Source organism: Gopherus flavomarginatus, chromosome 23 (genome assembly GCF_025201925.1).
Source record: "Gopherus flavomarginatus isolate rGopFla2 chromosome 23, rGopFla2.mat.asm, whole genome shotgun sequence".
NCBI classification, from domain to species: Eukaryota; Metazoa; Chordata; order Testudines; family Testudinidae; genus Gopherus; species Gopherus flavomarginatus.
In genome coordinates, this window is record NC_066639.1 from 9,574,857 (window position 1) to 9,600,874 (window position 26,018).

At 46.3% G+C, this 26,018-nt stretch overlaps 2 protein-coding genes across 7 annotated transcripts in view; one reads left to right on the forward strand and one right to left on the reverse strand.

The window, feature by feature from the left end:
• LOC127039734 (zinc finger protein 772-like) overlaps positions 1-26,018 on the forward strand; it is a 464,874-nt gene that overhangs the window by 407,395 nt on the left and 31,461 nt on the right. The gene's annotated exons all lie outside the window — the stretch shown is intronic.
• LOC127039384 (gastrula zinc finger protein XlCGF57.1-like) overlaps positions 2,392-26,018 on the reverse strand; it is a 34,268-nt gene continuing 10,641 nt past the window's right edge. Inside the window, exons 3-7 of one of the 6 annotated variants that reach the window (XM_050933046.1) lie at positions 23,995-24,077; positions 22,216-22,342; positions 18,172-18,288; positions 6,407-6,754; positions 2,392-6,322 (exon numbers count right to left, since the gene is read on the reverse strand). In XM_050933046.1, the coding sequence (XP_050789003.1) occupies positions 5,379-6,322; positions 6,407-6,754; positions 18,172-18,288; positions 22,216-22,342; positions 23,995-24,018 (1,560 nt within the window). In that variant the 5' untranslated portion in view covers positions 24,019-24,077 and the 3' untranslated portion in view covers positions 2,392-5,378. Of the gene's footprint in view, positions 6,755-18,171; positions 18,289-22,215; positions 22,343-23,994; positions 24,078-26,018 lie in introns of all 6 variants that reach the window. The other 5 variants (XM_050933047.1, XM_050933050.1, XM_050933045.1 and 2 more) reach the window with 5 other exon arrangements.

The window sequence follows — 26,018 nt, forward strand, 5'->3', positions numbered from 1 at the left end:
TCAACCCAATGATCAGATCATTGATGCCTAGAATCTTCCCTGATGTGCTGTAATTGATTGGACCTAGATTTTAAAATGGGTACCACATTTGCAGAGGGAGAAATGTCAGCGAGTTGACTGGAAGGCCATTGCAAGCTCAACTAATTATGCAACGTGGCTTATGCCTCATCTAACAAGCTCCTTAAACAACAGCTTCCAATTTTCACTTACATTGTTCTGTTAAGTGTTTTTCTCCAAAACACTTTCACTAATCATTTTGGTCACCTTTAGAAAGTTAGCCCTTTCAGTGCACCAAATATAAATATTGCTGGTGGGGACTACCCTCTATTGGTCATAAGAACAGCCACACTGGATCAGACCAATGGTTCGGCCACCCTAGAATCCTATCTTCCCACAGTGGGCAATGCCAGGTGCCCACAAGGGAATCGACAGAACAGGGAATCATCAAGCAATTCATCCCGTCACCCATTCCCAGCTTCCGGCAAACAGAGGTTAGGGACACTTCAAGAACATGGTTTTGTATCCCTGCCCATCCTGGCTCATAGCCAATGATGGACCTCTCCTCCATCAACTTATCTAGTTCTTTGGTGTTATAGTCTTGGCCCTTACAGCATCCTCTGGCAAAGTTTCCCTAGGTTGACTGTGTGTTGGGTGAAGAAATACTTTCTTTGGTTTGTTTTAAACCTGCTGTCTATTCATTTCATCGGGTGACCGTTAGTTCATGTGTTATGAGTAAATAACACTTCCTTACAGATCCAGACTAACACGGCTACCCCTCTGATACTTCCTTATTTACTTTCTCCAAACTTGTCATCATTTTATAGATCTCTATCCTCGTCCCCCCTTAGTCATCTCTTTTCCAAGCTAAAAACTCCCCTCAGTTTTATTAATCTCACCTCACAAGGAAACTGTTCAAGATTCCTAATTATTTTGGTTGCTCTTTTCCGTACCTTTCCCAATTCCGATATATCTCTTTGAGATGGGGGACCAGCTCCAATATTCAAGATGTGGGCATACCATAGATTCATAGACAGGCAATATTATATTTCTGTCTTGCTAGCCATCCCTTTCTTAATGACTTCCCAACATTTTGCTCGCTTTTTTGACTGCCAATGCACATTGAGCAGATGTTTTCAGAGAAGTATCCACAGTAACTCCAAGATCTCTTTCTTAAGTTGTAAGAGCAAAATTTAGACCCTATCAGTTTAGATGTAGAGTTGGGATCATGTTTTCCCATGTGCATTAAATTGCATTTATCCACATTGAATTTCATCTGCCTTTTTGCTGCCCAGTCACACAGTTTGGTGAGATCCCTTTGTCACACTTTGCACTCTCTTTTGGATGTAACTAACTTGAGTTGGTTTGTATCATCTGCAAATGTTTCCATCTCACTGTTTTTACCACTTTTTCCAGATCACTTAGGAGTATGTTGAAGAGTGCTGGACCCACTACAGACCCCAGGGGGACACCACTATTTACCTCTCCATTCTATAAATCAGACCCTCTCTTTCTTGCCTTTGAACCATACCTATCCCAGAGAGGACCTTCCATCTTATCCCATTTTGCTTCAGAGCCTTTGAGGAGAGACCTTGTCAAAGGTTTTCTGAAAATCTAAGTATATTACATCCACGGGATCACCTTTATCCACATGCTTGTTGACTCTCTCAAAGAATTATAGTAGATTTGTGAGGCATGATTTTCCTTTACAAAAACCATGTTCATTCTTCCCCAATGTAAGCAGGGGCAGACTCACCTGGAGGCACCTCCTGCTGATCATCTTGGGAATTAGCTCTCCAGACATCAGAGCGCCCACCGCAGGCCAGTGATCTGCCTCACTGCAGCTGGCCCCCTGTCCCTCCCAGGACCCCGGTGCCCCTTTTAACCTGGCAGTACCCCCTGGCAGTACCCCTACAGTTATGGGTATCCCCATCCCAGGGGAATCTCCACTCACTATTCCCACTTCACCTCAGTCTTAGCTACTGCCCAGTCTCCATCTAGCCCTCATTCACTGGGGAAGACTGCAGTATGAGCCACTCATCACAGGCAAAGGGGGTTTTGGCCCTCAGTTGTTTACTTTAGAGTAATGTGGCCCTTGCCACTTTACGAGTTGTGCAGGTCTGGATTAGGGCATTGCGCCACCCTGTGGGAATTTCATGTCCCTCCTCAGTTTCCCATATCGACACAATTTCCTTTGCTGTTCAACGAACAGCAAAACCTTTCTGTGTCTCTAGTTTGAGCCAGGGCATTCAATTCCATTGAAACGTTCTCTCCTGCAATGGCAATGGTCAGACAGAGGGGACGTGGCCACCTTCAGCAGCTCTGAGAATGAGATAGTTACTCTCCTCTTTCTTCAAGCTGCTGTTGTTATTCCATAAAACATGTACCATGGAATAAAAAAACTGAGTTTAATCCAGACTGAGGAAAGAAAGGAGCCACCAGCTCTCCGAAATATCTCTGTGCTCCAGAGAGAACCTGCCCCTGCTATTGGAATCACTGATGTGCTTCAGCTACAATGGGGAAAGTATCTGCTCTCATTGAGGTAAAGCTCAGTGGTAGAGTGTTTGACTGAAGATCAAGGGGTCCTTGCTTCAAATCCAAGTGCCCTCTAATAAGCCTCTTATTTTTTTATTTTTATTTTTGAAAAAAGGGAAAACATTTTCATTTCCATTCTCCATTATGTTCAGGAGCTCCACTATATGGGGATGCTTGAAATGAATGTAAACACTCAACATTTCACTGTCCAAATGCATAAAAACCTAGCAAACCTGACCATCAGCTGAAATCAGTTCCAATCCTCTAAGTGTAGAGTTTATGTTTTCATCCATTAAACAAAGCGATCATAGGAATGTACATTGGCAGATCCCTCCTGTCCAGGGCTGTGCTGTGCAGAAGAACAAGAGCCACGTCCAGTTGGGGTTCAGGAGTCTGACAAGCAAAGGCAACTTGGTGCGGGATAAAGTCACCAGCACTTTGGCTCCTTCCCATTCAACCAGCAGCTGGGCCTCCAGAACAAGGCATGAGAAGATGACAGTGGCTGTGAGCAGGAAAATAGCCCCCAAGAAGCTGGATAAAGCTGTCAAGATCCTCAGGAAAGTCACCATGCCCATGTCTAGCATGTACTGACGGCAGCAGGGACCAAAAAGGCAGAGAAAAGCCCTCAAAAGTTGTAAGCTGCCAAGCCCCAGAAGGTGATCAAAATCCTACCTAAAATCAAGACAGGAGAAGGCAAATGTCATCTCCAAAGCCAGGGCTAAGAAGGTAACACTAAGAAAGAAGTGAAGAGATTTCCATTGGGATGACTCCTGCTCTTTTATGATTCACCATGGACCACTCAAAGAGATCAAAGTCCTGCAGGACAAACAGCCTCATGGACAGTATAATGAAGTGGTGGCAGCGGAGAGGTGTTTCTCTTCCAGAGGGGAAGTGCTGCGTTTTGTGTAACACCTGCCAGGTGAGTCGTGCACTGACAGGGCAGCTGCCCGTAGCTCCCACATGAGCTCATTCTCTTCGATCTGCTTCTGCCTTTATTTCAGAGCCTGTACTAGTGGGAGTGTGTCCCTAGCACTTCACCAGCTGTAGAACAGGCTCTGTCTGCATCCCAGCTCTGATTAATCCCACTTTTTAATGTATTCCTACTGCGATACTTTCCCAGTTCTCTGCCTCATTCTAACATTCCGGTCAGAGACTGACTATGGGGAGGAATGGACTAATTTGGATGACATTCAGTAAGTTGTCATAGTACGTGACTGAAAGCTCTGCTGGAGGTGGGCAAGAGTCTGTTACACACACAAAATAGCTAAGCTTTATCAAACTACCTGCTACATATTCAAACCTTCCTGTACACACACAATAGAAATTGGGGCACTGAGAAATGGCAACTTGCCTTTAACACAGATCATTGTTTTCTGTACATCCAGAGGCATTGAAATAGAAGCATATTACCTTTCAACAGCTGCTATTTCATGTTCAGCAGCAAAGCCTGTCAATTTACCACCCATAGAGCTCATTGTTTCTAACTGCAGGGTTAGCCAGACCATTCAGTAACATTATCGCTCTGTTTACAAGGCCTTTGGTTAGTGACAAATCATGAGACTTATCCCTTCCTGCTGTAATTCCACTGACTCAAGTGTTCTCTTTCCCCAGTTCCTGTTCCAAGAAAAAAAAGAAATTAAACAACCTTCAGAACTAACATGCTGTGGGAAACTGGAAATGTTGATAGCTCAACTTATTCAGTTTCTTCTGTGTCTTGTGTATGTCTATCTGCTTCGTGTGTGTGACCGGTGGGGCTTTTTGTTTGCTCCAGGCAGGTTCAACCCTGTCAGATTTGTCTGTGGGGAGGGGCCAGAGAAAACAGACACCCTGGCCTTCCAGGTTGGGGTTAGGCAAAGGAATAACAACCCTGTCCCATAAAAAACAAAATATGTTACAGAAACAGTGGTAGGAACAGTGCTAGAGAAACTGGTTAATAATCACAATGCCCAGGCTTGAAGCAATCGGAAATACAGAATTCAAAAAGCAAAGCTCAGGGGAGATTTGGGGTTTATTCTCTGAGCTTAGCCACGTGGTATAGCACAGGGAGCATTTTTGGAAGTCTCCCATCCCACAACTGGGGAAAGGAAAAGGATTCTTAGGTTCTAGCACGGATTGAAGGAGGACAGTGATGGGGAATAAGGGACTCCCTCTGACTTACTCTAACTATGTCTGTTGTTACAGAGGAGGAAATGACTTTTTCCCTATCCCTGCCCTGTTCCTGCTCTTTGTTATAGTTCAATATATTTTAAGTGCGGAAAATAATAATAAAAATATCTGCTCTCCAGCACAACCTGAAGCAACATCAGAACAACTGGGAATGAAACAATTTGTTCCCCAAGGGAGAACTCGATGACTAACAATTGCTTTGAAATGGGGGAACAGGATAACCGTGATGCTCAGGGTTAGTTTAGACTAGGAAAAGTGATGGAGTTTAGGTCAGGTCAAGGGGAAAGCTAATGCCAACCACTGCACCTGGGCTGCATCTGCACTACAACTTTTTACATTAAGATCACTAACTTGAGCAGTTAACGCCATGTACAGTCCTAGTGGATGGAAGGCACAGGTAGTTTTTGACTCAGTGTACCTTGCTGGGATCAAACCTCTCTCCCCAACTTGGAGCTCATGAACATTCCTGGCTGGAGGGATACACACTCCTATGACTCAAAAGGAAAGGAGTTGATAGAAAAGATCATAGGACTGACCCCAAAGAAGGCTGATCTGCAAAAGGCAGAAGACGGCAACTTATCTGGTGGAGCTGGGACACCACGGTGAAGACGATGCAAAAATCACTTTGTGGGAATTAGCTAATGTGATTTTTTTAAAAAAAAAATTCATTTTTGCCAACCCTAGTCAAGGGATTTATTACAATTCTCTCTTCTGTGCATTTTCTGATGTCTAATGAGCCTTGAGCACTGATTGAAGCTTTGCCCGCACTCTGAGCATGTGTAGGGCATCTCCCTTGTGTGGATTCTACGATGTGTGTTCAGGGTACAGCTCCGATTGAAGCTTTTCCCACACTCAGTGCATGTGTAGGGCGTCTCTCCCGTGTGGATTCTACGATGCGTGTTCAGGGTAGAGCTCCGATTGAAACTTTTCCCACACTCAGTGCACGTGTAAGGCGTCTCTCCCGTGTGGATTCTCTGATGTGTGATAAGGCTTGAGTGCTGACTGAAGCTTTTCTTACACTCAGAGCATGTGTAGGGCGTCTCTCCTGTGTGGATTCTCTGATGCGTGATAAGGCTTGAGTGCTGACTGAAGCTTTTCTTACACTCAGAGCATGTGTAGGGCGTCTCTCCTGTGTGGATTCTACGATGTGTGTTCAGGGTAGAGCTCCGACTGAAGCTTTGCCCGCACTCAGAGCATGTGTAGGGCATCTCCCTTGTGTGGATTCTACGATGTGTGTTCAGGGTAAACCTCCGATTGAAGCTTTTCCCACACTCAGTGCACGTATACGGCATCTCTCCTGTGTGGATTCTCTGATGTCTGATAAGGTTTGAGCTCCGACTAAAGCTTTTCCTGCACTCTGAGCATGTGTAGGGCGTCTCTCTTGTGTGGATTCTCTGATGTCCGATAAGGTGTGAGCGCCGACTAAACCTTCTCCCACACTCAGCGCACGTGTAAGACGTCTCTACTGTGTGGATTCTCTGATGTCGGATAAGGTGTGAGCGCCAACGAAAGCTTTTTCCACACTCAGCGCATGTGCAGGGCTTCTCTCCTGTGTGGATTCTACGATGTGCATTCAGGGTAGAGCTCCAATTAAAGCTTTTCCCACACTCAGTGCACGTATAAGGTGTCTCTCCCGTGTGGATTCTCTGATGTCGGATAAGGTGTGAGCTCTGACTGAAGCTTTTCCCACACTCAGTGCACGTATAAGGCGTCTCTCCCGCGTGGATTCTACGATGTCTGACAAGGGTAGAGCTCCAATTGAAGCTTTTCCCACACTCATAGCACCTGTAGCGTATCTCTTCCAAGTTGATTCTGCCACTTGTTATAAGGTCTGAGAGGCTACTAAAGTTTCCCTCTGGCCTCCCCTGAGTCTCACAGGCTTTTGGTTTTTCTGGGAGTGCACAACTCCTGGAAACATTCTCTTTGGATCTTCCTGATAACATTCCATGTGCTTCTCTTCGCTCAGCATCTTCCTGACGGGGTTTCTCCTCCTTATTCTCACTCACCATCCCATCACCTGATGGGAGACAGAGAGAATCCAGACACAGGTCACTACCTACACCGGAAAGAAAGAAAATCTCAGAGAGAGGAATGGAAAAAGGGATGAACAATCCAAAATATGTGTGGGAGAGATCAAACCTATCAGGAGCTGATTTTCCCCAAAACCTTCCCCAGAGGAGAGAGGAAGGGATCAGTTTTGGTCTGCATCTCACGAGAACACTCAGAGGAAAGTGAGATCGCGGAGCGACCTGCTGCCAGTTGTCAGTCAGAATAGGAGGGAAGCCATGAGTCACATCTGCCATTATGATTCCACATCTGCAGGGAACAATCCTGAACTTGGAGAGTGATAAAGAAAAATAACCCCAGGCCCAAAAGCCAGGTCTTAATCAAGCTAATAATTACATCAAGACAGTAGGCCTCAATCATACTAACATATAGTAAAGTAAGAAAAGCTGATTTTCCACTAACTCTCCTGAGGCTCACTCTCTGATTTCTCTATACACTACTATTATCACACTATTATGCTATTAAAATGCTGCCTTTAAGGGACTAGACTAATATAAAGTCCCTTGAATTACTACTGAAATAGATTAACAACTGCTAGGTCACTATAGTTTATTAAGAAGCTTGTGCACGCATAAAAATAACCCTAATGTACTTGGCCAAAGGAACAAACATGTATTTTTGAACCCAAGTTCCTCTTTATTTTGCTTGGGAGCACAGCTGCAGAAACCGCAAGTAGGTGGACACCAGGTGCCAAGATCCTGACAAACAAAACAACCTGTAAAAAGGGGAAGTTGCAAAGGGCAAGCTTGCAAAATTAGCTTATTTTATATGTTTTTAGGAAATGGTGTCATTGTATTAACCAAATATGGTATATTCGGATGCATAAGTTCATATGCTAATGTGCGGTTTTTGGCTATATAAACCCAGGTACCACTGCTGTAAGGTAGAGCGACTTCCCCTTGCTAGGGGACTTTGTCGTCTCTCCCTGCATATATGCTTGTATTCTCTGATTAATCAATAAAGGAGCCTCAGGCTGTCTGATCAACTCAACTGAGTGGTGGTCCTTTTCCACGACAATTTGGTGCATTGGCCGGGAACCCACAAGAGGGCTTCTCCTGAATCGGAGGACCGCAGGCAGTCTCCTTCCAACCCCCGGGCCCAATTAAAAGGTAAGAGACCTTTTGAAATCTCTATGGGGCTTGGCAGAGGACTGGTCTGTAGGCTCCGGTTTGGGTAAGTCACAAGCTGGGTTCGAACTTTTAGCCATCAGACAGACCAGATGCCCTTTCTCTAAGGCTTCCGAGATTCTGAGGTTTCGGGGCCTTTCTAAAGGCTCCGCTCCCAAGGTTTCAAAGGTACCCTCGACAGCCCACGGACCGCGCTCCTTTTGGTCCGTCCTGATCCGGGGGATCAGGGGTCCCCTTCCTACCAGGTCTGAGGGGGATCCGGGTATAGCGTTCCAGTTTTTTGTAATTTCGCCTTGACAACTGTGTCAAGAAAGTGCCTGTGTCTGTGTGTGTGAGGGCCAAGCGGCCAGTGTGAATGCAGCTGTGGGAAGACGCCCCGAGCCTCCTGCGAAGCGAAAGCTTGTGACCGGGAGTGTCTCGAAAGCAAGCCCCACAGCTGAGCTTCTGTGTGTGAAATGTTTGTATAAGGCTTCCCAGCTGGCAGGCCTTGGTAAGTGGCTAACCTGTTGGGTGCTTGTGTGTTTCCCCGTCCCTTTTCCCTTCCCTTCCACGACCTATGACCCTGTGACCGCTCCTCGAGCACTGTCCTTTCAGGACCGCAGAGTCCCTATTCTGCCCATTGGAGCAGTAAGCTCCCTTTCCTTCTCGGAGAGGAGGGAAGTCCTTAGGAAAACCGTACCGCTAAGTCCGTAGCTTCAGAAGCATCGTTGGCTTAAGGCTGGTGCTCTGGGCTGACGACAGGCGTGCGGGGACCGCGGGTTCTCCGAGGGGGAGCCCGTCCCATCCTTTACCTCCTTCCTAGTAGGCACCTGCATTCTCCAGGCGGGTCAACAAAACCTACTCCACCTATTTCCCCTGCCCAGGGCAGGCATAGACGCCATCGGTGTAAGAACCGTGGTAATCCTGATTAGCGTTCCCCTGTGTGAGTGGCTTGTGTGAAAGAGGGCTGAAGTGAAAATGGGATCCGGCCAATCTAAAGGGATTCCAATCCCCCCAAAAGGCACTCCTGCTGCTTATATGTATGTACACCGTGGCCCGTCGACATGTAAATACTTGCAAAAATGGAATTGGTATACTAGAGATGATCCAAAACTGCAATTCCCTGTGGAAGGCAGTTTTGACCTTGATAGGATTGTACACCTCAGGGGTGCCCTTGTTGCTAACTCTGTGGGACAGGGACAGTTTGATGCTTATTTTGAGTGGCACGATGAAATGGGTAAAAGGCGTCAGGAGTCTCAAGTTAGGGGGTTAAAAGATACCCAAGAAAAACTAAAAACCCAACTTAAAGAGGCACAGGGAAAATTAAATAGTGCTCAAATTTTGCCAAATCCTCCTTCTTTGGGTATAGTCCCTCTTTGCCCGTCCCAAACACGCCCACAACCGACTGCCCCGAAAAGAATCTATCCTTCACCCCCCTCTGATGAGCTGATTGATCTGTTTTTAGAATGCAGGCAGTGGCCTGATAACCCTAATAGGCCACCCGCTTATAGCCCAGATGCGCCGGCAGGGGGAAGTAGATCGGGAGGAGGAAGTGAGGCAGAGGATAACCGAGGTGATCGTACGGACACCACTCCCTCTTCCTCGGGTTCTGGTAGGCAGACGCCTCCCGGGACCCCTTCAAGTGGGTCCACGCCCCAGTCTGACATGTCTGATGACTTAAGGGAAGCCCTTGCCCTCATAACCACTGGGGAAGTGCTTATGAAAGAATGGCAACAGACAGCACGCGATGAAGACATAGATTGGGAGTTAAAGCAAATTGATTGGGAAAAAGTATCCCCAGAATCCCCGTTACGACGGTTGTCAGGTACCATAGCTAAAATGAGGGAAATGATGACATCACCAAGATATGAATCCCTTCTGAAAAGTTGTTCTCCTATCTCTCTTGCCTCCGAACCTGATGCTGTAGCCTTCAACACCCGCCATAAGACTTGGCTACGCAGGGCTAAGAAAATAACCACCCCGCCCGAAACCGTCACTAATTTTCCCCTCCGGCAGTTGCCCTCGGGCACAGGAGGGACAATGATAGTGCATGCTCCCTGGTCACCAGGTGATCTTTACAACCTTATTGAAAAATTTCCAAAAATCAGGGAAGATCCCGTTAAATTTCAGGAGCAATTGGAAATGATAGCTAAGTGCTATAACCCCTCACATGCCGATATGGAACAGCTGTTATCAGCTATAGTGCCCAAAGAAACCCTTACCCGCCTCTATGCTAGGGCAAACTGGCCAGCTGATGCTGACCGACTGTCAGAAGCTGACTATATCCAAAGAAGGACCAACCTAATTAATGAGGTTCTTAATGTATGTCCAAGAAAAACGGACTGGACCAAAATAAATGCCTGTAAACAAAGTAAGGGAGAAAATCCGGCTGATTATATGGAACGTATAAAGCAAGTGTTTGAAAGACATTCGGGGATTACTAATGCAGAACAAACGGCCACACAAGCTATAGTGGCGGCCTTTGTGCAGGGACTCTTGCCAAAGGTAGGAGAGCAGTTAAAGGTTAACTTAGTGGATTGGGAAGGTAAAAATCTGGAAGAAATTCTGGCAGCAGCACAGCATTTTCACAGGCAGTTAGAAAGAAGGAAAGACGAAACAGAATCTAAGCTTATGGCTTTACAGATCCAAAGCATGCAAAATTTTGCTGGCAAAGGGCCCAGGCGAAGAACAAAACAGGCTGTGACTAAAAATCCCCTGACTGATTTCAGTTCCACAGCCTGCTTTTCGTGTGGGCAAGAAGGACATTGGAAACGCGATTGTCCCCAATTAGGGAAAGACCAGTGTAGGTATTGTAAAAAGGAGGGACACCTTATTAAGGATTGCCCTACGCGACCTCCTAGACAGTTTCCAAAACAGGAGGGATTGCCCTTTCCTGCTCCACCAGCCCCAGCTCTTAACTACTAGGAAAGCCAAGAGACTAATAACATCGTCGTCGCCCCCCTTGTTCATGTGGACCAAACTGGTCCAACTGTTTCTTGTCTAATAAATGGTGTCCCTACCCCTTGCTTGGTTGATACAGGAGCTTCTAGGTCTACCTTAAGAGCACAAGATTTCTCTACTGTACCTCTTTCCACTGAGGTCGTAACTGCTGTGGGAGTGGGAAATACCCCCATTCCCCATCCTGTGTCATCTCCCCTATCTATATCTATCGGTCCCCTTTCTGCTGATCATGCTTTCCTTCTCAGTCCGTGCTCCCCTGTAAATCTTTTAGGAAAGGATCTGTTGTGCAAACTTCATTGCACTATCTTTTGCTCTCCAGACGGGGTCTTTTTAGAGGTCCCTGACCCGGCTCATAATGAGGTTTTAGGTCTACTCCAAATTGATCCAGCCTCAGATCGGGAACCCGACCCCAGTCCTTCCTTGTTGCAACAGGAACTACTGGCAAGGGTACCCCCTTCACTGTGGGCTGAGCATGCCAACCAAGTAGGACGCATTTGTTCTGCTCAACCTGTCAAAATTCGTCTCAATCCAAGCAAACCTCTTCCTAGAGTCCGGCAATATCCCCTCTCTCAGCAAGCTGAGGAGGGAATTCGTCCGGTTCTTTCTGCTCTGCTTAAACAGGGAGTCATAGTTCCGACAGTGAGTGAATGTAATACTCCCATTCTACCTGTCCGAAAACCAGGGAAAAATACCTGGCGATTTGTACAGGATTTACGTGCTATTAATGCTGCTGTCCTCTCAACTTTCCCGGTGGTTCCAAATCCTGCTACTATTCTCTCTTGTATACCTCCCACTGCTCAGTACTTTTCTGTGATAGATTTGTGCTCTGCTTTCTTCTCTATTCCTATTCATGTGGATAGCCAGTTTCTTTTTGCGTTTACTTATCAGGGAGCTCAGTATACTTGGACCAGACTACCCCAAGGTTATACTGAGTCCCCTACTATCTTCTCTCAAATCTTAAAGAAAGATCTGGATGATATCTCTTTTCCAAATGGGTCTGTCCTAGTTCAGTATGTAGATGATTTGTTGCTTGCTTCTGACTCTTTGGAAGCTTCAAAAGCGGATACATTGGTTTTGTTGCAAGCCTTAGCTCAAAAGGGTCATAAGGCTTCAAAAGAAAAATTACAACTCTGTCTCCCTGTAGTGCATTATCTGGGTCATGATATTTCTGCAGGAAAACGCGCTTTGTCTCTTTCGCGGGTGCAGGCAATTCAAAAAATCCCCAGGCCAATTACAAAAAAGCAGCTTAGGGGATTCTTGGGAATGGCAGGTTACTGTAGGCAATGGATTCTGGGTTATGCGTCTCTTGTACGGCCCTTACAAAATTTAACTCTTAATAAGATCTCTGATCCTATTCCCTGGCCCGTGGAAGCAGAGGAAGCGTTTCAACAAATCAAAATCGCTTTAACTAAAGCCCCTGCTCTCGGTTTACCTGATTATAAAAAACCATTTACTCTTTTCTGTCATGAAAGAGAAGGCTCAGCCCAGGGTGTTCTCACTCAAACCCACGGAGAAAAACACAGACCCATAGCCTACTTTAGTTCCTCATTAGACCCGGTAGCAGCTGGGCTACCCCCCTGCCTCCGGTCTGTTGCCGCAGCTGCAATCTTAGTTGAAGCCTCCGCCTCCCTAGTTCTTGACAGTCCGTTAACTGTTGCAGTTCCTCATGCTGTCACCGCTCTCTTAACTAAAGGCAAAACACAGCATCTTTCAAATTCCAGACTCACCAAGTATGAAATGCTTCTTTTAAATGCTGCAAATGTTACTTTGGCTAGGTGCCCAGTACTAAATCCTGCTTCTCTTCTCCCCACGGCAACCGATGGGGAACCCCATGATTGCTTATCTGTAACTGCTGAATTATCTGCTCCTAGACCTGATCTGCAGGATATTCCCCTGCAAAACCCAGAGCTGATTTATTATGTGGATGGTTCTTGCTTAAGGAATGCGGAAGGACAACTAGTAGCAGGCTATGCTGTATGCAATCAACAAAGTGTCATAGAAGCATTCTCCCTCCCTTCAGTAAAATCGGCTCAAGTTGCTGAACTGTTTGCCCTTACTCGAGCCTGCTGTTTGGCAACCGGAGTGTCTGTTACTATTTACACTGATTCTAGATATGCTTTTGGAGTAGTACATGATTATGGGCAACTGTGGAAATATAGGGGATTTCTTACTTCTACTGGAGCCCCTATTAGCCACGGCCCATGTGTCAATGCTCTTTTATCTGCTTTACAGTTACCTTCTGCTATTGCTGTAGTTAAATGTGCTGCCCATAAAAAACCCCATGACGATGTTACTCGAGGAAATGCACTGGCGGACGCCTCCGCCAGGCGAGCGGCCCTTTCCGGGTCTCCGGCTCCTATCGAAATATCTGCTCTTTACATGTCCCAGCCCGTCCCTTCAGTTGACTCCTTACAGGATCTAACACTCATACAGGAGTCAGCATCAGAGGATGAGAAAGATTGCTGGAGACAGTTCGGGTGTTCCAAACATCCAAAGGATGCCTTGTGGTATGCTCCAGACGGCCGCCTGGTGGCACCTTTGGCTATACTTCCACACCTTGCCAGGCTAGCCCACGGGTTAGCCCATGTAGGCAAGGAGGGAATGATTGCTTCTGTATCTAAGCACTGGTATGCTCCAAAGTTTACGAGCCTTGCCCAGCATTACTGCCAAACATGCCCTATCTGTATGGCATATAATGGTGGGCGACTGGTTCGAACCACCCAGGCAGCACACCCGCCACCCTGGGGACCGTTTGTAAACATCCAAATAGACTTCATAAATATGCCTAAGTGTTGTTCATATGAATACGTGCTTGTGTGCGTATGCATGTATTCTGGGTGGGTGGAAGCTTACCCATGTGCTAAGGCAGACTCAACCACTGTAGCAAAAAAGTTGCTCAAAGAATTTATTCCTCGTTTTGGTATCCCTGTCTCAATTAACAGTGACAGAGGAACCCATTTTACAGGTCAAATCACTCAACAAATCTGTAAGGCCCTCCATGTGGACCAACGTTTACACTGTGCTCACCATCCTCAGAGCGCGGGAGCAGTGGAACGGAAAAATGGGGATCTAAAAAACAAGTTAGCAAAACTGTGTGCGGAAACAGGCCTCAAGTGGCCAGATGCACTCCCTCTGGCATTAATGCAAATGAGAAACACTCCCATGCGTAAGCATGGATTGTCTCCTCATGAGATTCTCATGGCTAGACCAATGAGAATGCCAGTATCCCCGCCTCTGCCCCCTAACTCCCAAAATTTGCACCTCTGTGATGAAAATGTACTAGAGTATTGCAAAGCGCTAATGAGACATGTTAGATTTATCCATTCACAGGTCCAAAGTGCCCTACCCGATCCAGCTGAAACTGCATGCCATCCTTTGGAACCTGGCGACTGGGTTTGCTGTAAGGTATTCCAACGAAAATCCGCCTTGGAGCCCAGGTGGAGAGGTCCATTCCAGGTCTTACTAACCACCCATACTGCAGTGAAGTGCCAAGGACTCCCAAATTGGGTACACGCATCTCAATGCAAAAAGGTAACGCCTCCTTTGGATCTCCCCGGTGCCCCGCTTGTTCCACAGCCTCAGCCGGCAACGTCAGCAGGTGAACCTGAGCAAGAACCCAAGTATTGCCTTCGAAGTCGGCAGGTCGTATAAAGCATCATGACCGATCCACAACCCAAGATAAAACAAACTGCACGAGTGCGGAAATGGCTATTGCCTTCTCTCTGTTTTATCACCATCTTAATGTTTCTCCTGAACATTATAACTCTTACTTACTCTCAGTTGCTGCCCGAAAGACTACTTCACTGCGCTTCCTGTCAACAGTCAAGCCGAAAGTGAAAATAACCACTCCACACTACCCAATGTGTGGGATCGCAGCCAAGGGAAAAGAAAAATTCACTCCTCATTCTGCTTTGTGTAGCAGACAAAACCTTGCTACCGAACAAAGAGGAAGAGTAAAAAGGTCTCAGGAAACCTCCACCGTTAAACCAAAGACTCTTACTATAAAGGACGTTAATAATTGGCCATGGTATAAAAGACGTTACGTAATGTGGTATCAGGGAGGAACTTGTGGTTATGCAACATGGTCTTGTGGGATACACTGGCTATTGGGATTTATCCCTAGTGCAGGTCAATGCCGCCCAGGTCAGGTCCCCTGGCCATGTCACATTATTCCAGAATTATTAAACCACACCTCCCCTGTTCCCCCCACGGTCCCTCCTCTGAGTAATCCACCCATAGTAACCTCATCCATTAATATCTCGGACAGTCGTACCCCTCCTGAGCCCCAGACAAATCCATACTTACCCAAAACCTCGACTGTTAGACAGTGGCCTAGGCCCTCTTCCACTGGTAATTTGTTTTCTTACTGTCTAACCAAGTTAATTTTCTCCTCGCAGGGTCAGGTATATGAACCATATATTAAGTGGAATGCATTTGGTATGGTGTATCTTAGTTATCGTAATGTAACCTCTTATATTAATTATACAGAAAAGCCTGACCAATCTAACATTTTCATAGATACATGGAACACTAACCATAATATAAATCTTGTACTAGTCCCAGGTACATGCTGGCCTCTTTATGGTAAGGGTCCCGAATGTTTTGTAGTCGCTCATGCCACCATAACTAATGTCACCGTTAACAAAATGTGTTTAGCCACTGTAGGGTTTGTTTGTGCCCAGGACATTCCCATTACTGCAAATCTGTCCTGTACATAGCTTCAATATACCCCTTCACACTCAATTGATATCACCCTGGCCAAAAAAGGCATTCAGGTTCAGAACCAACAATTATGGTATGAGCCTACTGAAAACCCTCATTTATCAGGGTTCAGATGGACAATCCTAAATGCTACCTTGGGGACTGTCCATTTCTCCATACCCCTCACCTATTTCCAAATTACAAGTACTTATTCTAATTGCTCTAAGGGTGCTGCTATACGCCTGTTAAAGCAACAGGCTAGGCTTGCAGAGAGTAAAAAAAGAAGGGATATTGTTAACACTCTGCTGCATGGTGCTAACACTGCAGCATCAGCCTGGACTCTATACAAAACGCAGGAACATGAAAGTCATCTGGGACAATTAGACCAAGCTCAGGGGTTTATTTCCGGGGCTCAAATTACTGAGGAGAAGGCCGGTATAGGCGCACTCCACACTATTTCGGCACTAAGCGTTGTTACCCAGACCCTACTTACCCAAATGATCCACCAGGTTGCTACGTCAGGAAAGGCATTGCAGTGGGATCAAGCATGTTCAGAAGTACAGGACTATCTCAATACTATTCTTTTCTCTTTACGTAAGGACCTTGAACAGCAGCGCTGGCCCACTGCCCTTACTAATGCATCTGGTATCCCCCTCGATTTGTGGCCATGGAGGCTTACGTGGAAGTTCTCTAAATGGAGATGTTGGCGCTCACAATGTTCCTTCCGGGCTTATGGACCCGTGAAAGGATTTTGGGCCCCCACTTACCGTATCCTTCCAGGCCCCTGGGGTGGTTGTTTGTGGGACTGGGTAATTCATCGAGACGTTTGGGAAATTAAACCCCCTGGCGGTCTTAACCGCTTCTTAATTGGTGCCCCGGCTATAGCCCCTGACCTTTGGAAAGGTCTAGGTGATCTCTGGACCTATTGGCCTTTGCAGCCCCCGCAACTACAATGCTTTAAAAAAACTACACCCAGGAGAGGTAGTAACTGTTCACCACCGAGTATGTTGGGAAGGCCCTGGCACTTTACAAGATCTAGCTTCCCATAACTTACTGTCTGCTAACAGCAGCTGCGTTCATGTTAATTCTTCAATCATACATGATGTGGCTTTTAATCTCCACACTAGCTCAGGCATTCACAACATTTACTGGCCCGCAGAAAAAGACTATCAGGTTTATTTAGAATTCCAGATTCCCTTCGACTGGACCTCTGTTGTCCCTGACCGATTTCACTCATTACTATCCCTCCTACCAGAAATTCAATCTATTTCACATTTACAAACCCAAATGCACTATTTAAAAACTGTCTACCAGGAAGCTTTAAATGCCCTCCAAACAGTTCATTTAGTCTCTACCCTCTGTGTTAAAGGTGATGTTCTGTGTCAATTCACAAAAAGTTTCCAATCACCCCAGAAACACCCTTGGTATGTATGGCTTCTTTTCATCATTGGTACAATTGCCTTTGTATGTATTTGCTGTTGGTGTTGCTGTAATTGCTGGTCGCATTGTACTTGCCCTAACACTCCTTCCCGTTCCTATCCCCCGCCACGATTGGTTTCTCTTTACCCTGTTAGACCCGAACCATACTACACACCCACCAATGTCAATAATGATATTTGTGTTACTTTCAGGACTAGCCTCTCTGATAATGTTCAGACCCCTTCCAACACTCCCCAGAAAGGTAACCCTGACCAAGAAACAGTGGATCAGGAAACGATCAAACAGATTGCCCAGGAGCTTATGAATATCCCCTTATCAGATATTGATGAAGTGTTTGCTGCTGGGTTAAATCCAACAGCAAACAAAGGAGGGAATTGATAAAGAAAAATAACCCCAGGCCCAAAAGCCAGGTCTTAATCAAGCTAATAATTACATCAAGACAGTAGGCCTCAATCATACTAACATATAGTAAAGTAAGAAAAGCTGATTTTCCACTAACTCTCCTGAGGCTCACTCTCTGATTTCTCTATACACTACTATTATCACACTATTATGCTATTAAAATGCTGCCTTTAAGGGACTAGACTAATATAAAGTCCCTTGAATTACTACTGAAATAGATTAACAACTGCTAGGTCACTATAGTTTATTAAGAAGCTTGTGCACGCATAAAAATAACCCTAATGTACTTGGCCAAAGGAACAAACATGTATTTTTGAACCCAAGTTCCTCTTTATTTTGCTTGGGAGCACAGCTGCAGAAACCGCAAGTAGGTGGACACCAGGTGCCAAGATCCTGACAAACAAAACAACCTGTAAAAAGGGGAAGTTGCAAAGGGCAAGCTTGCAAAATTAGCTTATTTTATATGTTTTTAGGAAATGGTGTCATTGTATTAACCAAATATGGTATATTCGGATGCATAAGTTCATATGCTAATGTGCGGTTTTTGGCTATATAAACCCAGGTACCACAGCTGTAAGGTAGAGCGACTTCCCCTTGCTAGGGGACTTTGTCGTCTCTCCCTGCATATATGCTTGTATTCTCTGATTAATCAATAAAGGAGCCTCAGGCTGTCTGATCAACTCAACTGAGTGGTGGTCCTTTTCCACGACAGAGAGCTCACAGGGTCTTTGTAGGGCATCCCAAATGTTTCCTGCATTCCCACACAGTTGTTGAGTTGGTTTAACCAAGTCCTCACCTGTGCAGGCAGCTCTTGGAAGCACTTCTTTCTCACAGCCCTGGAGGTCTGGAACCCACGGCTCTTCCCCTCGTTCCACCTGGGAGATCACATCAGGTTTGGAAACTGGAAACCCTACTGCAGGCAAAGAAAACCAGGGAGGTCAGTAGAATTTGTGGGATACTTGTCACAAAGAATAGTCCATGGTTTTAACCCCCAGCTCATTGTTAAGCAGTAACATCCCAAGGCCAGCTTCCTTGGTTCAAAGAGGCAGGAGAGTTATTATGATTATAAATCATATTCATTACATTAGTGCTAAGCAGCAACTAACATTGGGTCCCCATTGTGTTAGGACAAATACAAACACAGAATAGTAGATGACCCATGCCCTGAAGAATTTACAATCTAAATACACAAGACAGGCACAGAATGGGATAAGGGACAGAACCCACTGTAAGAATAGAGATATTCAGGCCTGCCTGTAAAGCCTATAGTTTAAGAACTTAGGGGTATTTTTATCACTTAGCTACTTATAGGAGTATGAAAACAAAGAATCAAAATCACTGTCTGTATTTGTAATAGCCTTCTCTTGCTGTGACAGTCTGAGGCCTTGTCCTTAGGCTAAGACCTTTGGCTAAGCAGCAGGGGCAGCCATAAGCTGGGAAGCAAAGGGTCACATCCCAAACCAGTCACACTGAAATAAGGTGCTATTGGGCTGTTAGGAAGATGATCCTGTCCTGATAGTGCCCAGCACTACCAGATAAAGAAACAGATCTTAAGATGGTTAAAGAAAACTTAGTTTGATAGCAGCCTGGTTTGGCAAGAAATCACTACTCAATCCTTGTGGTTGTGAAACTCTCATTTTTGTATTCTTTTATCTTTATGGCCACCGCTTTACAATGTTAATCAGTCTGGTTCTCTAATTGTTTTTGTCTGCTGCATAATTAATTTTGCTAGGTGTAAGTTAATTAGGTAGTGGGATACAGTTGGTTAGAGAATTATGTTTCAATGTGTTAGGATTGGTTAATTAAATTTCAGTACAATGATTGGTTAAGCAAAGGTATAGCTGAGAATATTACTGTATGAACTTAGTCAAACAGGAGGGGGAACAGGAACAGGGAATGGGGAAACAGGGCAAATGCTCTGAGGCATCAGAGCTCATAGACTCATAGATTCTAGGGTCAGAAGGGACCCATGTGATCATCTAGTCTGACCTCCTGCACAAAGCAGGCCACAGAACCCTATCCATCCACTTCTATAACAAACCCCTAACCTACGTCTGAGTTATCGAAGTCTTCAAATTGTGGTTTGAAGACCTGAAGCTGCAGAGAATCCACCAGTAAGTGACCCATGGCCCACGCTGCAGAGGAAGGCGAAAAACCTCCAGGGCCTCTACCAATCTGCCCCGGAGGAAAATTCCTTCCCGACCCCAAATATGGCAATTAGCTAAACCCTGAGCATGTGGGCAAGACTCACCAGCCAGCACTCAGGAAAGAATTCTCTGCAGTAACTCAGATCCCATCCTATCCCATTCCATCCCATCCCATCCAACATCCCATCATCGACCACTGGGCATACTTATCTGCTGATAAACTAAGATAGATTGCCAAAATTAGGCTATCCCATCATACTATCCCTTCCATAAACTTATCAAGCTTAATCTTAAAGCCAGATATGTCTTTTGCCCCCACTAAACCCCTTGGAAGGCTGTTCCAGAAATTCACTCCTCTAATGTATAGAAACCTTCATCTAATTTCAAGTCTAAACTTCCTAGTGTCCAGTTTATACCCATTTGTTCTTGTGTCTACATTAGTACTAAGCTTAAATAATTCCTCTCCCTCCCTAATATTAATCCCTCTGATATATTTATAAAGAGCAAGCATATCCCCCCGCAGCCTTTTTTGGCTAGACTAAACAAGCCAAGCTCTTTGAGTCTCCTTTCATATGACAGGTTTTCCATTCCTTGGATCATCCTAGTAGCCCGTCTCTGAACCTGTTCCAGTTTCAATTCATCCTTCTTAAACATGGGAGAGTAGAACTGCACACAGTATTCCAGGTGGCGTCTCATCAGTGCCTTACATAACGGTACTAACACCTCCTTATCTTTGCTGGAAATACCTCGCCTGATGCATCCTAAAACCGCATTAGCTCTTTTAACGGCCATATCACATTGGCGGCTCATAGTCATCCTGTGATCTACCAATATCCCAAGGTCCTTCTCCTCCTTTGTTGCTTCCACCTGATGCGTCCCCAATGTATATTTAACCTTCTTATTATTAATCCCTAAGTGCATTACCTTGCACTTTTCACTATTAAATTTCATCCTATTACTATTACTCCAGTTTACAAGGTCGTCCAGATCTTCCTGTATGATATCCTGGTCCTTCTCCGTGTTAGCAATACCCCCCAGCTTCGCGTCATCCGCAAACTTTATTAGCACATTCCCACTTTTTGTGCCAAGGTCAGTAATAAAAAGGTTAAATAAGATTGGTCCAAAAACCGATCCTTGAGGAACTCCACTAGTAACCTCCTTCCAGCTGGTAAGGGGGACACGAGGAAAACGCTCTGCGGTGTCAGAGCAGATAAGGGGGACACGCCACCGAAGACCCCAGGCCCCCTGAATCTTCTGGGCAGCCCTGGGTGACAGTCATTCTCTTGTCTCTGTTGGGTATTAGATTGATGTAGGTTACTCCCAGTGAGTCCTAAATGACCCATTCATATCACCCCATGACAGCTATGTGACAAAACCCCTCACGTCTCCTGCTCTTTATAATCATAGCAATACCAATCACAGCAGGAAACTGAGGTGTGTATTGGCATCATACAAGTATCACCAGAAGTCCCACCTCTATCTCAGACACATTGCTCACAGCCCCTGGAGAGAAAGCAAAGCACAGGAACTGGACGTTAGTCCAGCAAACACAGTGGAGGACAAGCTGCAATCCTCACACACTGGTCAAAAAGGAGAGGCATGTGGGTCCCTATCCATAGAGAGGGGCTGGCAAGAGGCCTGATACCTGAGGGGCCATTCCTTGAGCAGACCATGGAGGCAGGTCAAAGGCTTAGCTACTCCTGAACTGTGACATTGCAAAAGCACATTTTGGGGAATTAGGAAATCCAGTGACTCAGGTGAAATGGGAGGGAGAATTAAACTCCCCTAGTGGGAGGAGAAGGCTGGGGAATTAAACGCTAACATTCAGGAGCAACAGCCTCTAATTCTTCTGGAAAAGGAGAATGTAAGAAACAAGAACTGGGCTACGCAACCTCAGGAGGGACAGGCTCAAAGATCCAAGGAGCCTGGAGGAAAGACAGGTTGTGGCTGCTGCAGATGGGGATAGGGGGGACAAGACTCTCTCCAAACCCTCACTCTTCTTGACCCTGCCCTGATTTTACGATCTATGAGCTAGTCTCACGTCTTGTGGGCAATTTTATACTTGCTAGAGCTAAGATGCCATGATCAGAGTATTACTTATTATTTTGGTACATGCGTGGAGGCAAAGAGGTGAGCATAAAGAAATGGGTTATTAAGGGCAGGTCGACATTACAGCCGGGATTGACGCTCTGAGATCAATCTAGCCATGGTCGATTTAGTGATACGATTTAGTAAACGTAGCCTAAGCTTGCTACAGTTCAAGGCCTTATATTAAGTTGAGGCTTTGCGAGAGTGGTTATGCTGAAGTCTAGGATTTACCTGAGGTTTAGGTAGGGATTCAGGGTTAAAGGTCTGGGATCCCCCACAGCTCTAGATCCTCAAACCTCTCCTGCCTCCCACTGACCCACCCAGCCTACTTCCTGGGTGCCCTTCCTCCACACTCCCCTCTCCTTCTTCCCATTACTCGCAGCCGGCACCACCTCCCGGCGCCTTGGGAGCTTCTTGTGTTCCCTCCTCATCCCTTATTACCTCCTCCCTCCCTGCAGCCTGCTAGTATATGGGAGATAAGGAAAAAAAGGGGGACAAAGAAACTTGTCAAAACTTGGATGATGAATAAAGGTATAAAGTTATTACTGCTCAGGTTCTTTATAGACCCCACAGCTTCTAATAACCCAGAGGACAGGACTTCTTACCCAGCGAGGTCACCGTCTCATAGTTCTCCTGCATGACATCCCTGTAGAGGGCTCTCTGAACAGGGTCCAGAAGAGCCCATTCCTCCCTAGTGAAATACACAGCCACCTCCTCGAAAGTCACCGGCCCCTGAAAAAGAAAGAGTCCAACACTCAGGACCTGCTGCCCCACTCACAACCTCACTGTTCATGGAACAGCAGCACCAGGTAAATGGAAGCTCCAGGAGGCACATGTTAACAGAGTCCCACCCCACCTGGCCTAGAGCAGCCAGGAGGAAGAGAGAACCTTTGTGTCTCCCAGCTGACAGATGGAAGCAGGGTCATCACATTTATCACATACCTACTAGCCAGAGCTTAATATAGGAGATGGGGCTGTCTCTGGAGCCTGCTGGTAGCTCCCTGGTAGGAATTCCAACACTCTCCAAATAAAATATATGGAAGAAAGGGGAACTCAATAGTAAAGAATAGAAGTTAGAAGGTCAGAATTGTAGAAAGTTGGCAAGGGAAGCTAACAGAAATCAATGATCAACCAATGAAAATAAGAAGGAAGTTTTTAAAAGGACAAAATTAATCCTAACAATGGTCCAGATAACTAGAGTTTTGAAAGACCTGCTGGAGGAGCGTGGTGGACTGTTAATGTTGATTTTAATTACGACTTGGAACTCTTGGGAAATTCCAGAAGACTGGAATAAAGCTAATGCTGTGCCAATATTTAAAAAGTATAAAAGAGATGACGCAGCTAATTACAAGTTTGTCAGTCTGAAATCGATACTGGGCAAGAGAATGGAGCAGCCAATACTGGATTTCACTAAGAAAGAAAGGAGAGTTGTTAAATTTAGAAGCCTTTTTAGAACAGGTTGTTCCAGGACAACTGGTTCTAAAAAAGCTTTTAAATTTAACAAAGGCTCAGGCAGTTGTCCACCCAGCCCCCAGCCCCAGCTCACACCCCCCCTCCTCTGAATGCTCCACCCTCCTTCTCCTCCCCATCCCCTGCTTCCCGCGAATGTTCGCGGGAAGCCTGAAACAAGCAGCAGGCAAGTAACCCAGGCCGGGGGTGTGGGGGAACGGCGCATGTGGCTCAGTCTGGCTCCACCAGAGCGGTTCCCCCTAGCCCCAGTTGAGCGCCCCAGCCGGGTCCCGTCTAAGCACCCCTGGTTCGGGCTGGTCCTGGCCGAGTGGCTCCGACCCGGCCCAGCTCCGGTCCCGCAGCACCGGTCCCGGCCGAGCAGCTCCAGCCCGGCTCGGGGAGTTGGATCCTGCGGCGCCAGTCGCGGTCCCAGTCCTGGCCCCAGGCAGTGTGGTAAGGGGGCAGGGAGGGAGTGTTTGGTGGGTTGTGGGCGCGTGGATAGGGGTCAGGGCAGTCAGAGGGCAGGGAACAAGGAAATTGAAGGGGGCATGGGTCCCAGGGGGCAGTCAGGAAGGAGCAGGGGTTGGATGAGTTGGTGGGGGGCAGTCAGGGACAGAGAGAAGGGGTGGTTGGATGAGGCAGAGGTTCTGAGGGGGCATCAAGAATGAGAGGAGGGGTTTGATGGGGCGGCAGGGGGCAGTCAGGGGACAGGGAAGGGGGGGATGTGACAGGGGTACCCAGAGTGTGTGTCAAGGAACACGGGGGGTTGGATGGGGCACGGCCCCCGGGGGGGGCATGAGCCCCTCGTGAGGTGAGGAGGAAGGAACCTGTTGTTAATATTTTGGTAGCTCATCACTGGCTCCCACCCTCCCATACATTTACTGCTTCTCTCCCTCCAAGCAGAACCCACCACCAGCTCTCTGAGAATCCCTTACCTGAGCCAGCTCCATTGCAGCCATTGCCTTCCCCCTGGGAGGATGGGATGATCTGGAGCAAAACGTGGACGTTATTCTGTAGCCTGCCAGGGTGAGAAGGGCAATGTGAGAGCATTCACACAGGGTTTCTGTCCTTTCCACATGTCGATTCCCCCCAGGATTTTCCCTGCTAATGGACATTCTAGGTTCTGCCACATTGGGAAGCACAGAGTGACCTTATTCCAGTACAGATCTAGCCCCCTCCTACCAGGGTGTAACCCTCTGACCCATAGTGAAACCCTCCCAGCAGCAGAGTCTCTCTGTTACACTTCTCAAGTTTGCGGGCGATACCAAGCTGGGAGGGGTTGCAAGGACTTTGGAGGATAGAACTGAAATTCAAAATCATCTGGACAAACTGGAGAAATGGTCTGAAGTAAATAGGATGAAATTCAATAACAAGAAATGCAAAGTACAGCGCTTAGGAAGGAACAATCATACAAAATGGGAAATAACTGCCAAGGAAGGAGTGCTGTGGAAACAGATCTGGGGGTAATAGTGGATCAGAAGCAGAATCTGAGTCAACAGAGTTATGCTTTTTTTGCAACAGTAAGTATCAATTGGGGATGTATTAGCAGGAGTATTGTAAACAAGATACGAGAAGTAATTCTGCCGTTCTACTCCGCACTGATTAGGTCTCAACTGGAATAGTGTTTCCAGTTCTGGGGGCCACATTTCAGGAAAGATGTGGACAAAATGGAGAAAGTCCAGAGAAGAGTAACAAAAATGAATAAAGGTCTAGAAAACATGGCCAATGAGGGAAGTTTGAAAAAACTGGGTTTGTTTAGTCTGGAGAAGACTCAGAGGGGACATGATCACAGTTTTCAAGTACATAACAGGTTGTTACAAGGATGCCAGAGAAAAATTGTTCTTCTTAATCGCTGAGGATAGGACAAGAAGCAATGGATTTCAATTACAGCAAGGGCAGTTTAGGATAGAGATTAGGAAAAAAACTTCCTAACTGTCAGAGTGGTTAAGCACTGGAATAAATTGTCTAGGGAGGTTGTGGAATCTCCATCACTGGGGATATTTAAGAGCAGGCTGGACAAACACCTGTCAGGGATTGTCTAGATAATATTGAGTCCTGCCTTGAGCACAGGGGACTGGCCTAGATGACCTCTCGAGGTCCCTTCCAGTTCTATAATTCTATGAACCAAAGGCCAGAGAAGAGCAGAATCAAAGGAGTCACTCTGGGGAATTCTCCCTGTCACTGTTCCCAAGACAGCTCTCTCAGGTTTACAAAGCTGTTTGATGCTCCAGCCTTTATACAGTCTCTCCTGGCAGTGCCCCTTTCATGGGCTGGGCCTAGTTTTAGCTTTTGAGAAGCGTGACCCCTGGGGCTCTGAGACTGGGCCTTCTTGCTTCAGCATATCTTGTTTCTTTCTGTGGCCCCCCAGCGAGTCCAAATGAATAGATACTCCTGACAGAGACTGTGAACATGAGAACGTCAGAGCTGCCCACTGCATCAGACCAATGGTCCATCTAGCTCAGTGGCCAATGCCAGGTGCTTCAGAGGGAATGAACAGAACAGGTAATCATCAAATGATCCACCCCGTCACCCATTCCCCGCTTCTGGCAAACAGAGGCTAGAGACACCATCCCTGCCCATCCTGCCTGTGACACTGGCAGATGAGGAGTTAGTTCTTGCAAAAGCCCCCATGTCTTCATTGAACAGGGACAAAAACATAGCTGGAATCAGTCTGACTCACCCGTGTTAGTATTAGGAACTAGGATTATAAGAATGTGTTTACACTTTATTGAATGCTTGTGAGTTGCTGCCTGGGTTAATATCTGACTAGTTGCATTGTGAGCCTCTGTGGCTCTGTAAATTACCAGACAGGAGAGAGACTTTACCTAGGTGAAGTGCTGACTGGCAACCGAATGCATTACATCCTGCCTGGCAGGAAAGGTCCATCAACACCAGAGAGACTATTATGGGATGTTAAAGACGACAAAAGACTGTTGTTGTGCTCTTGACTTCCCGTTAG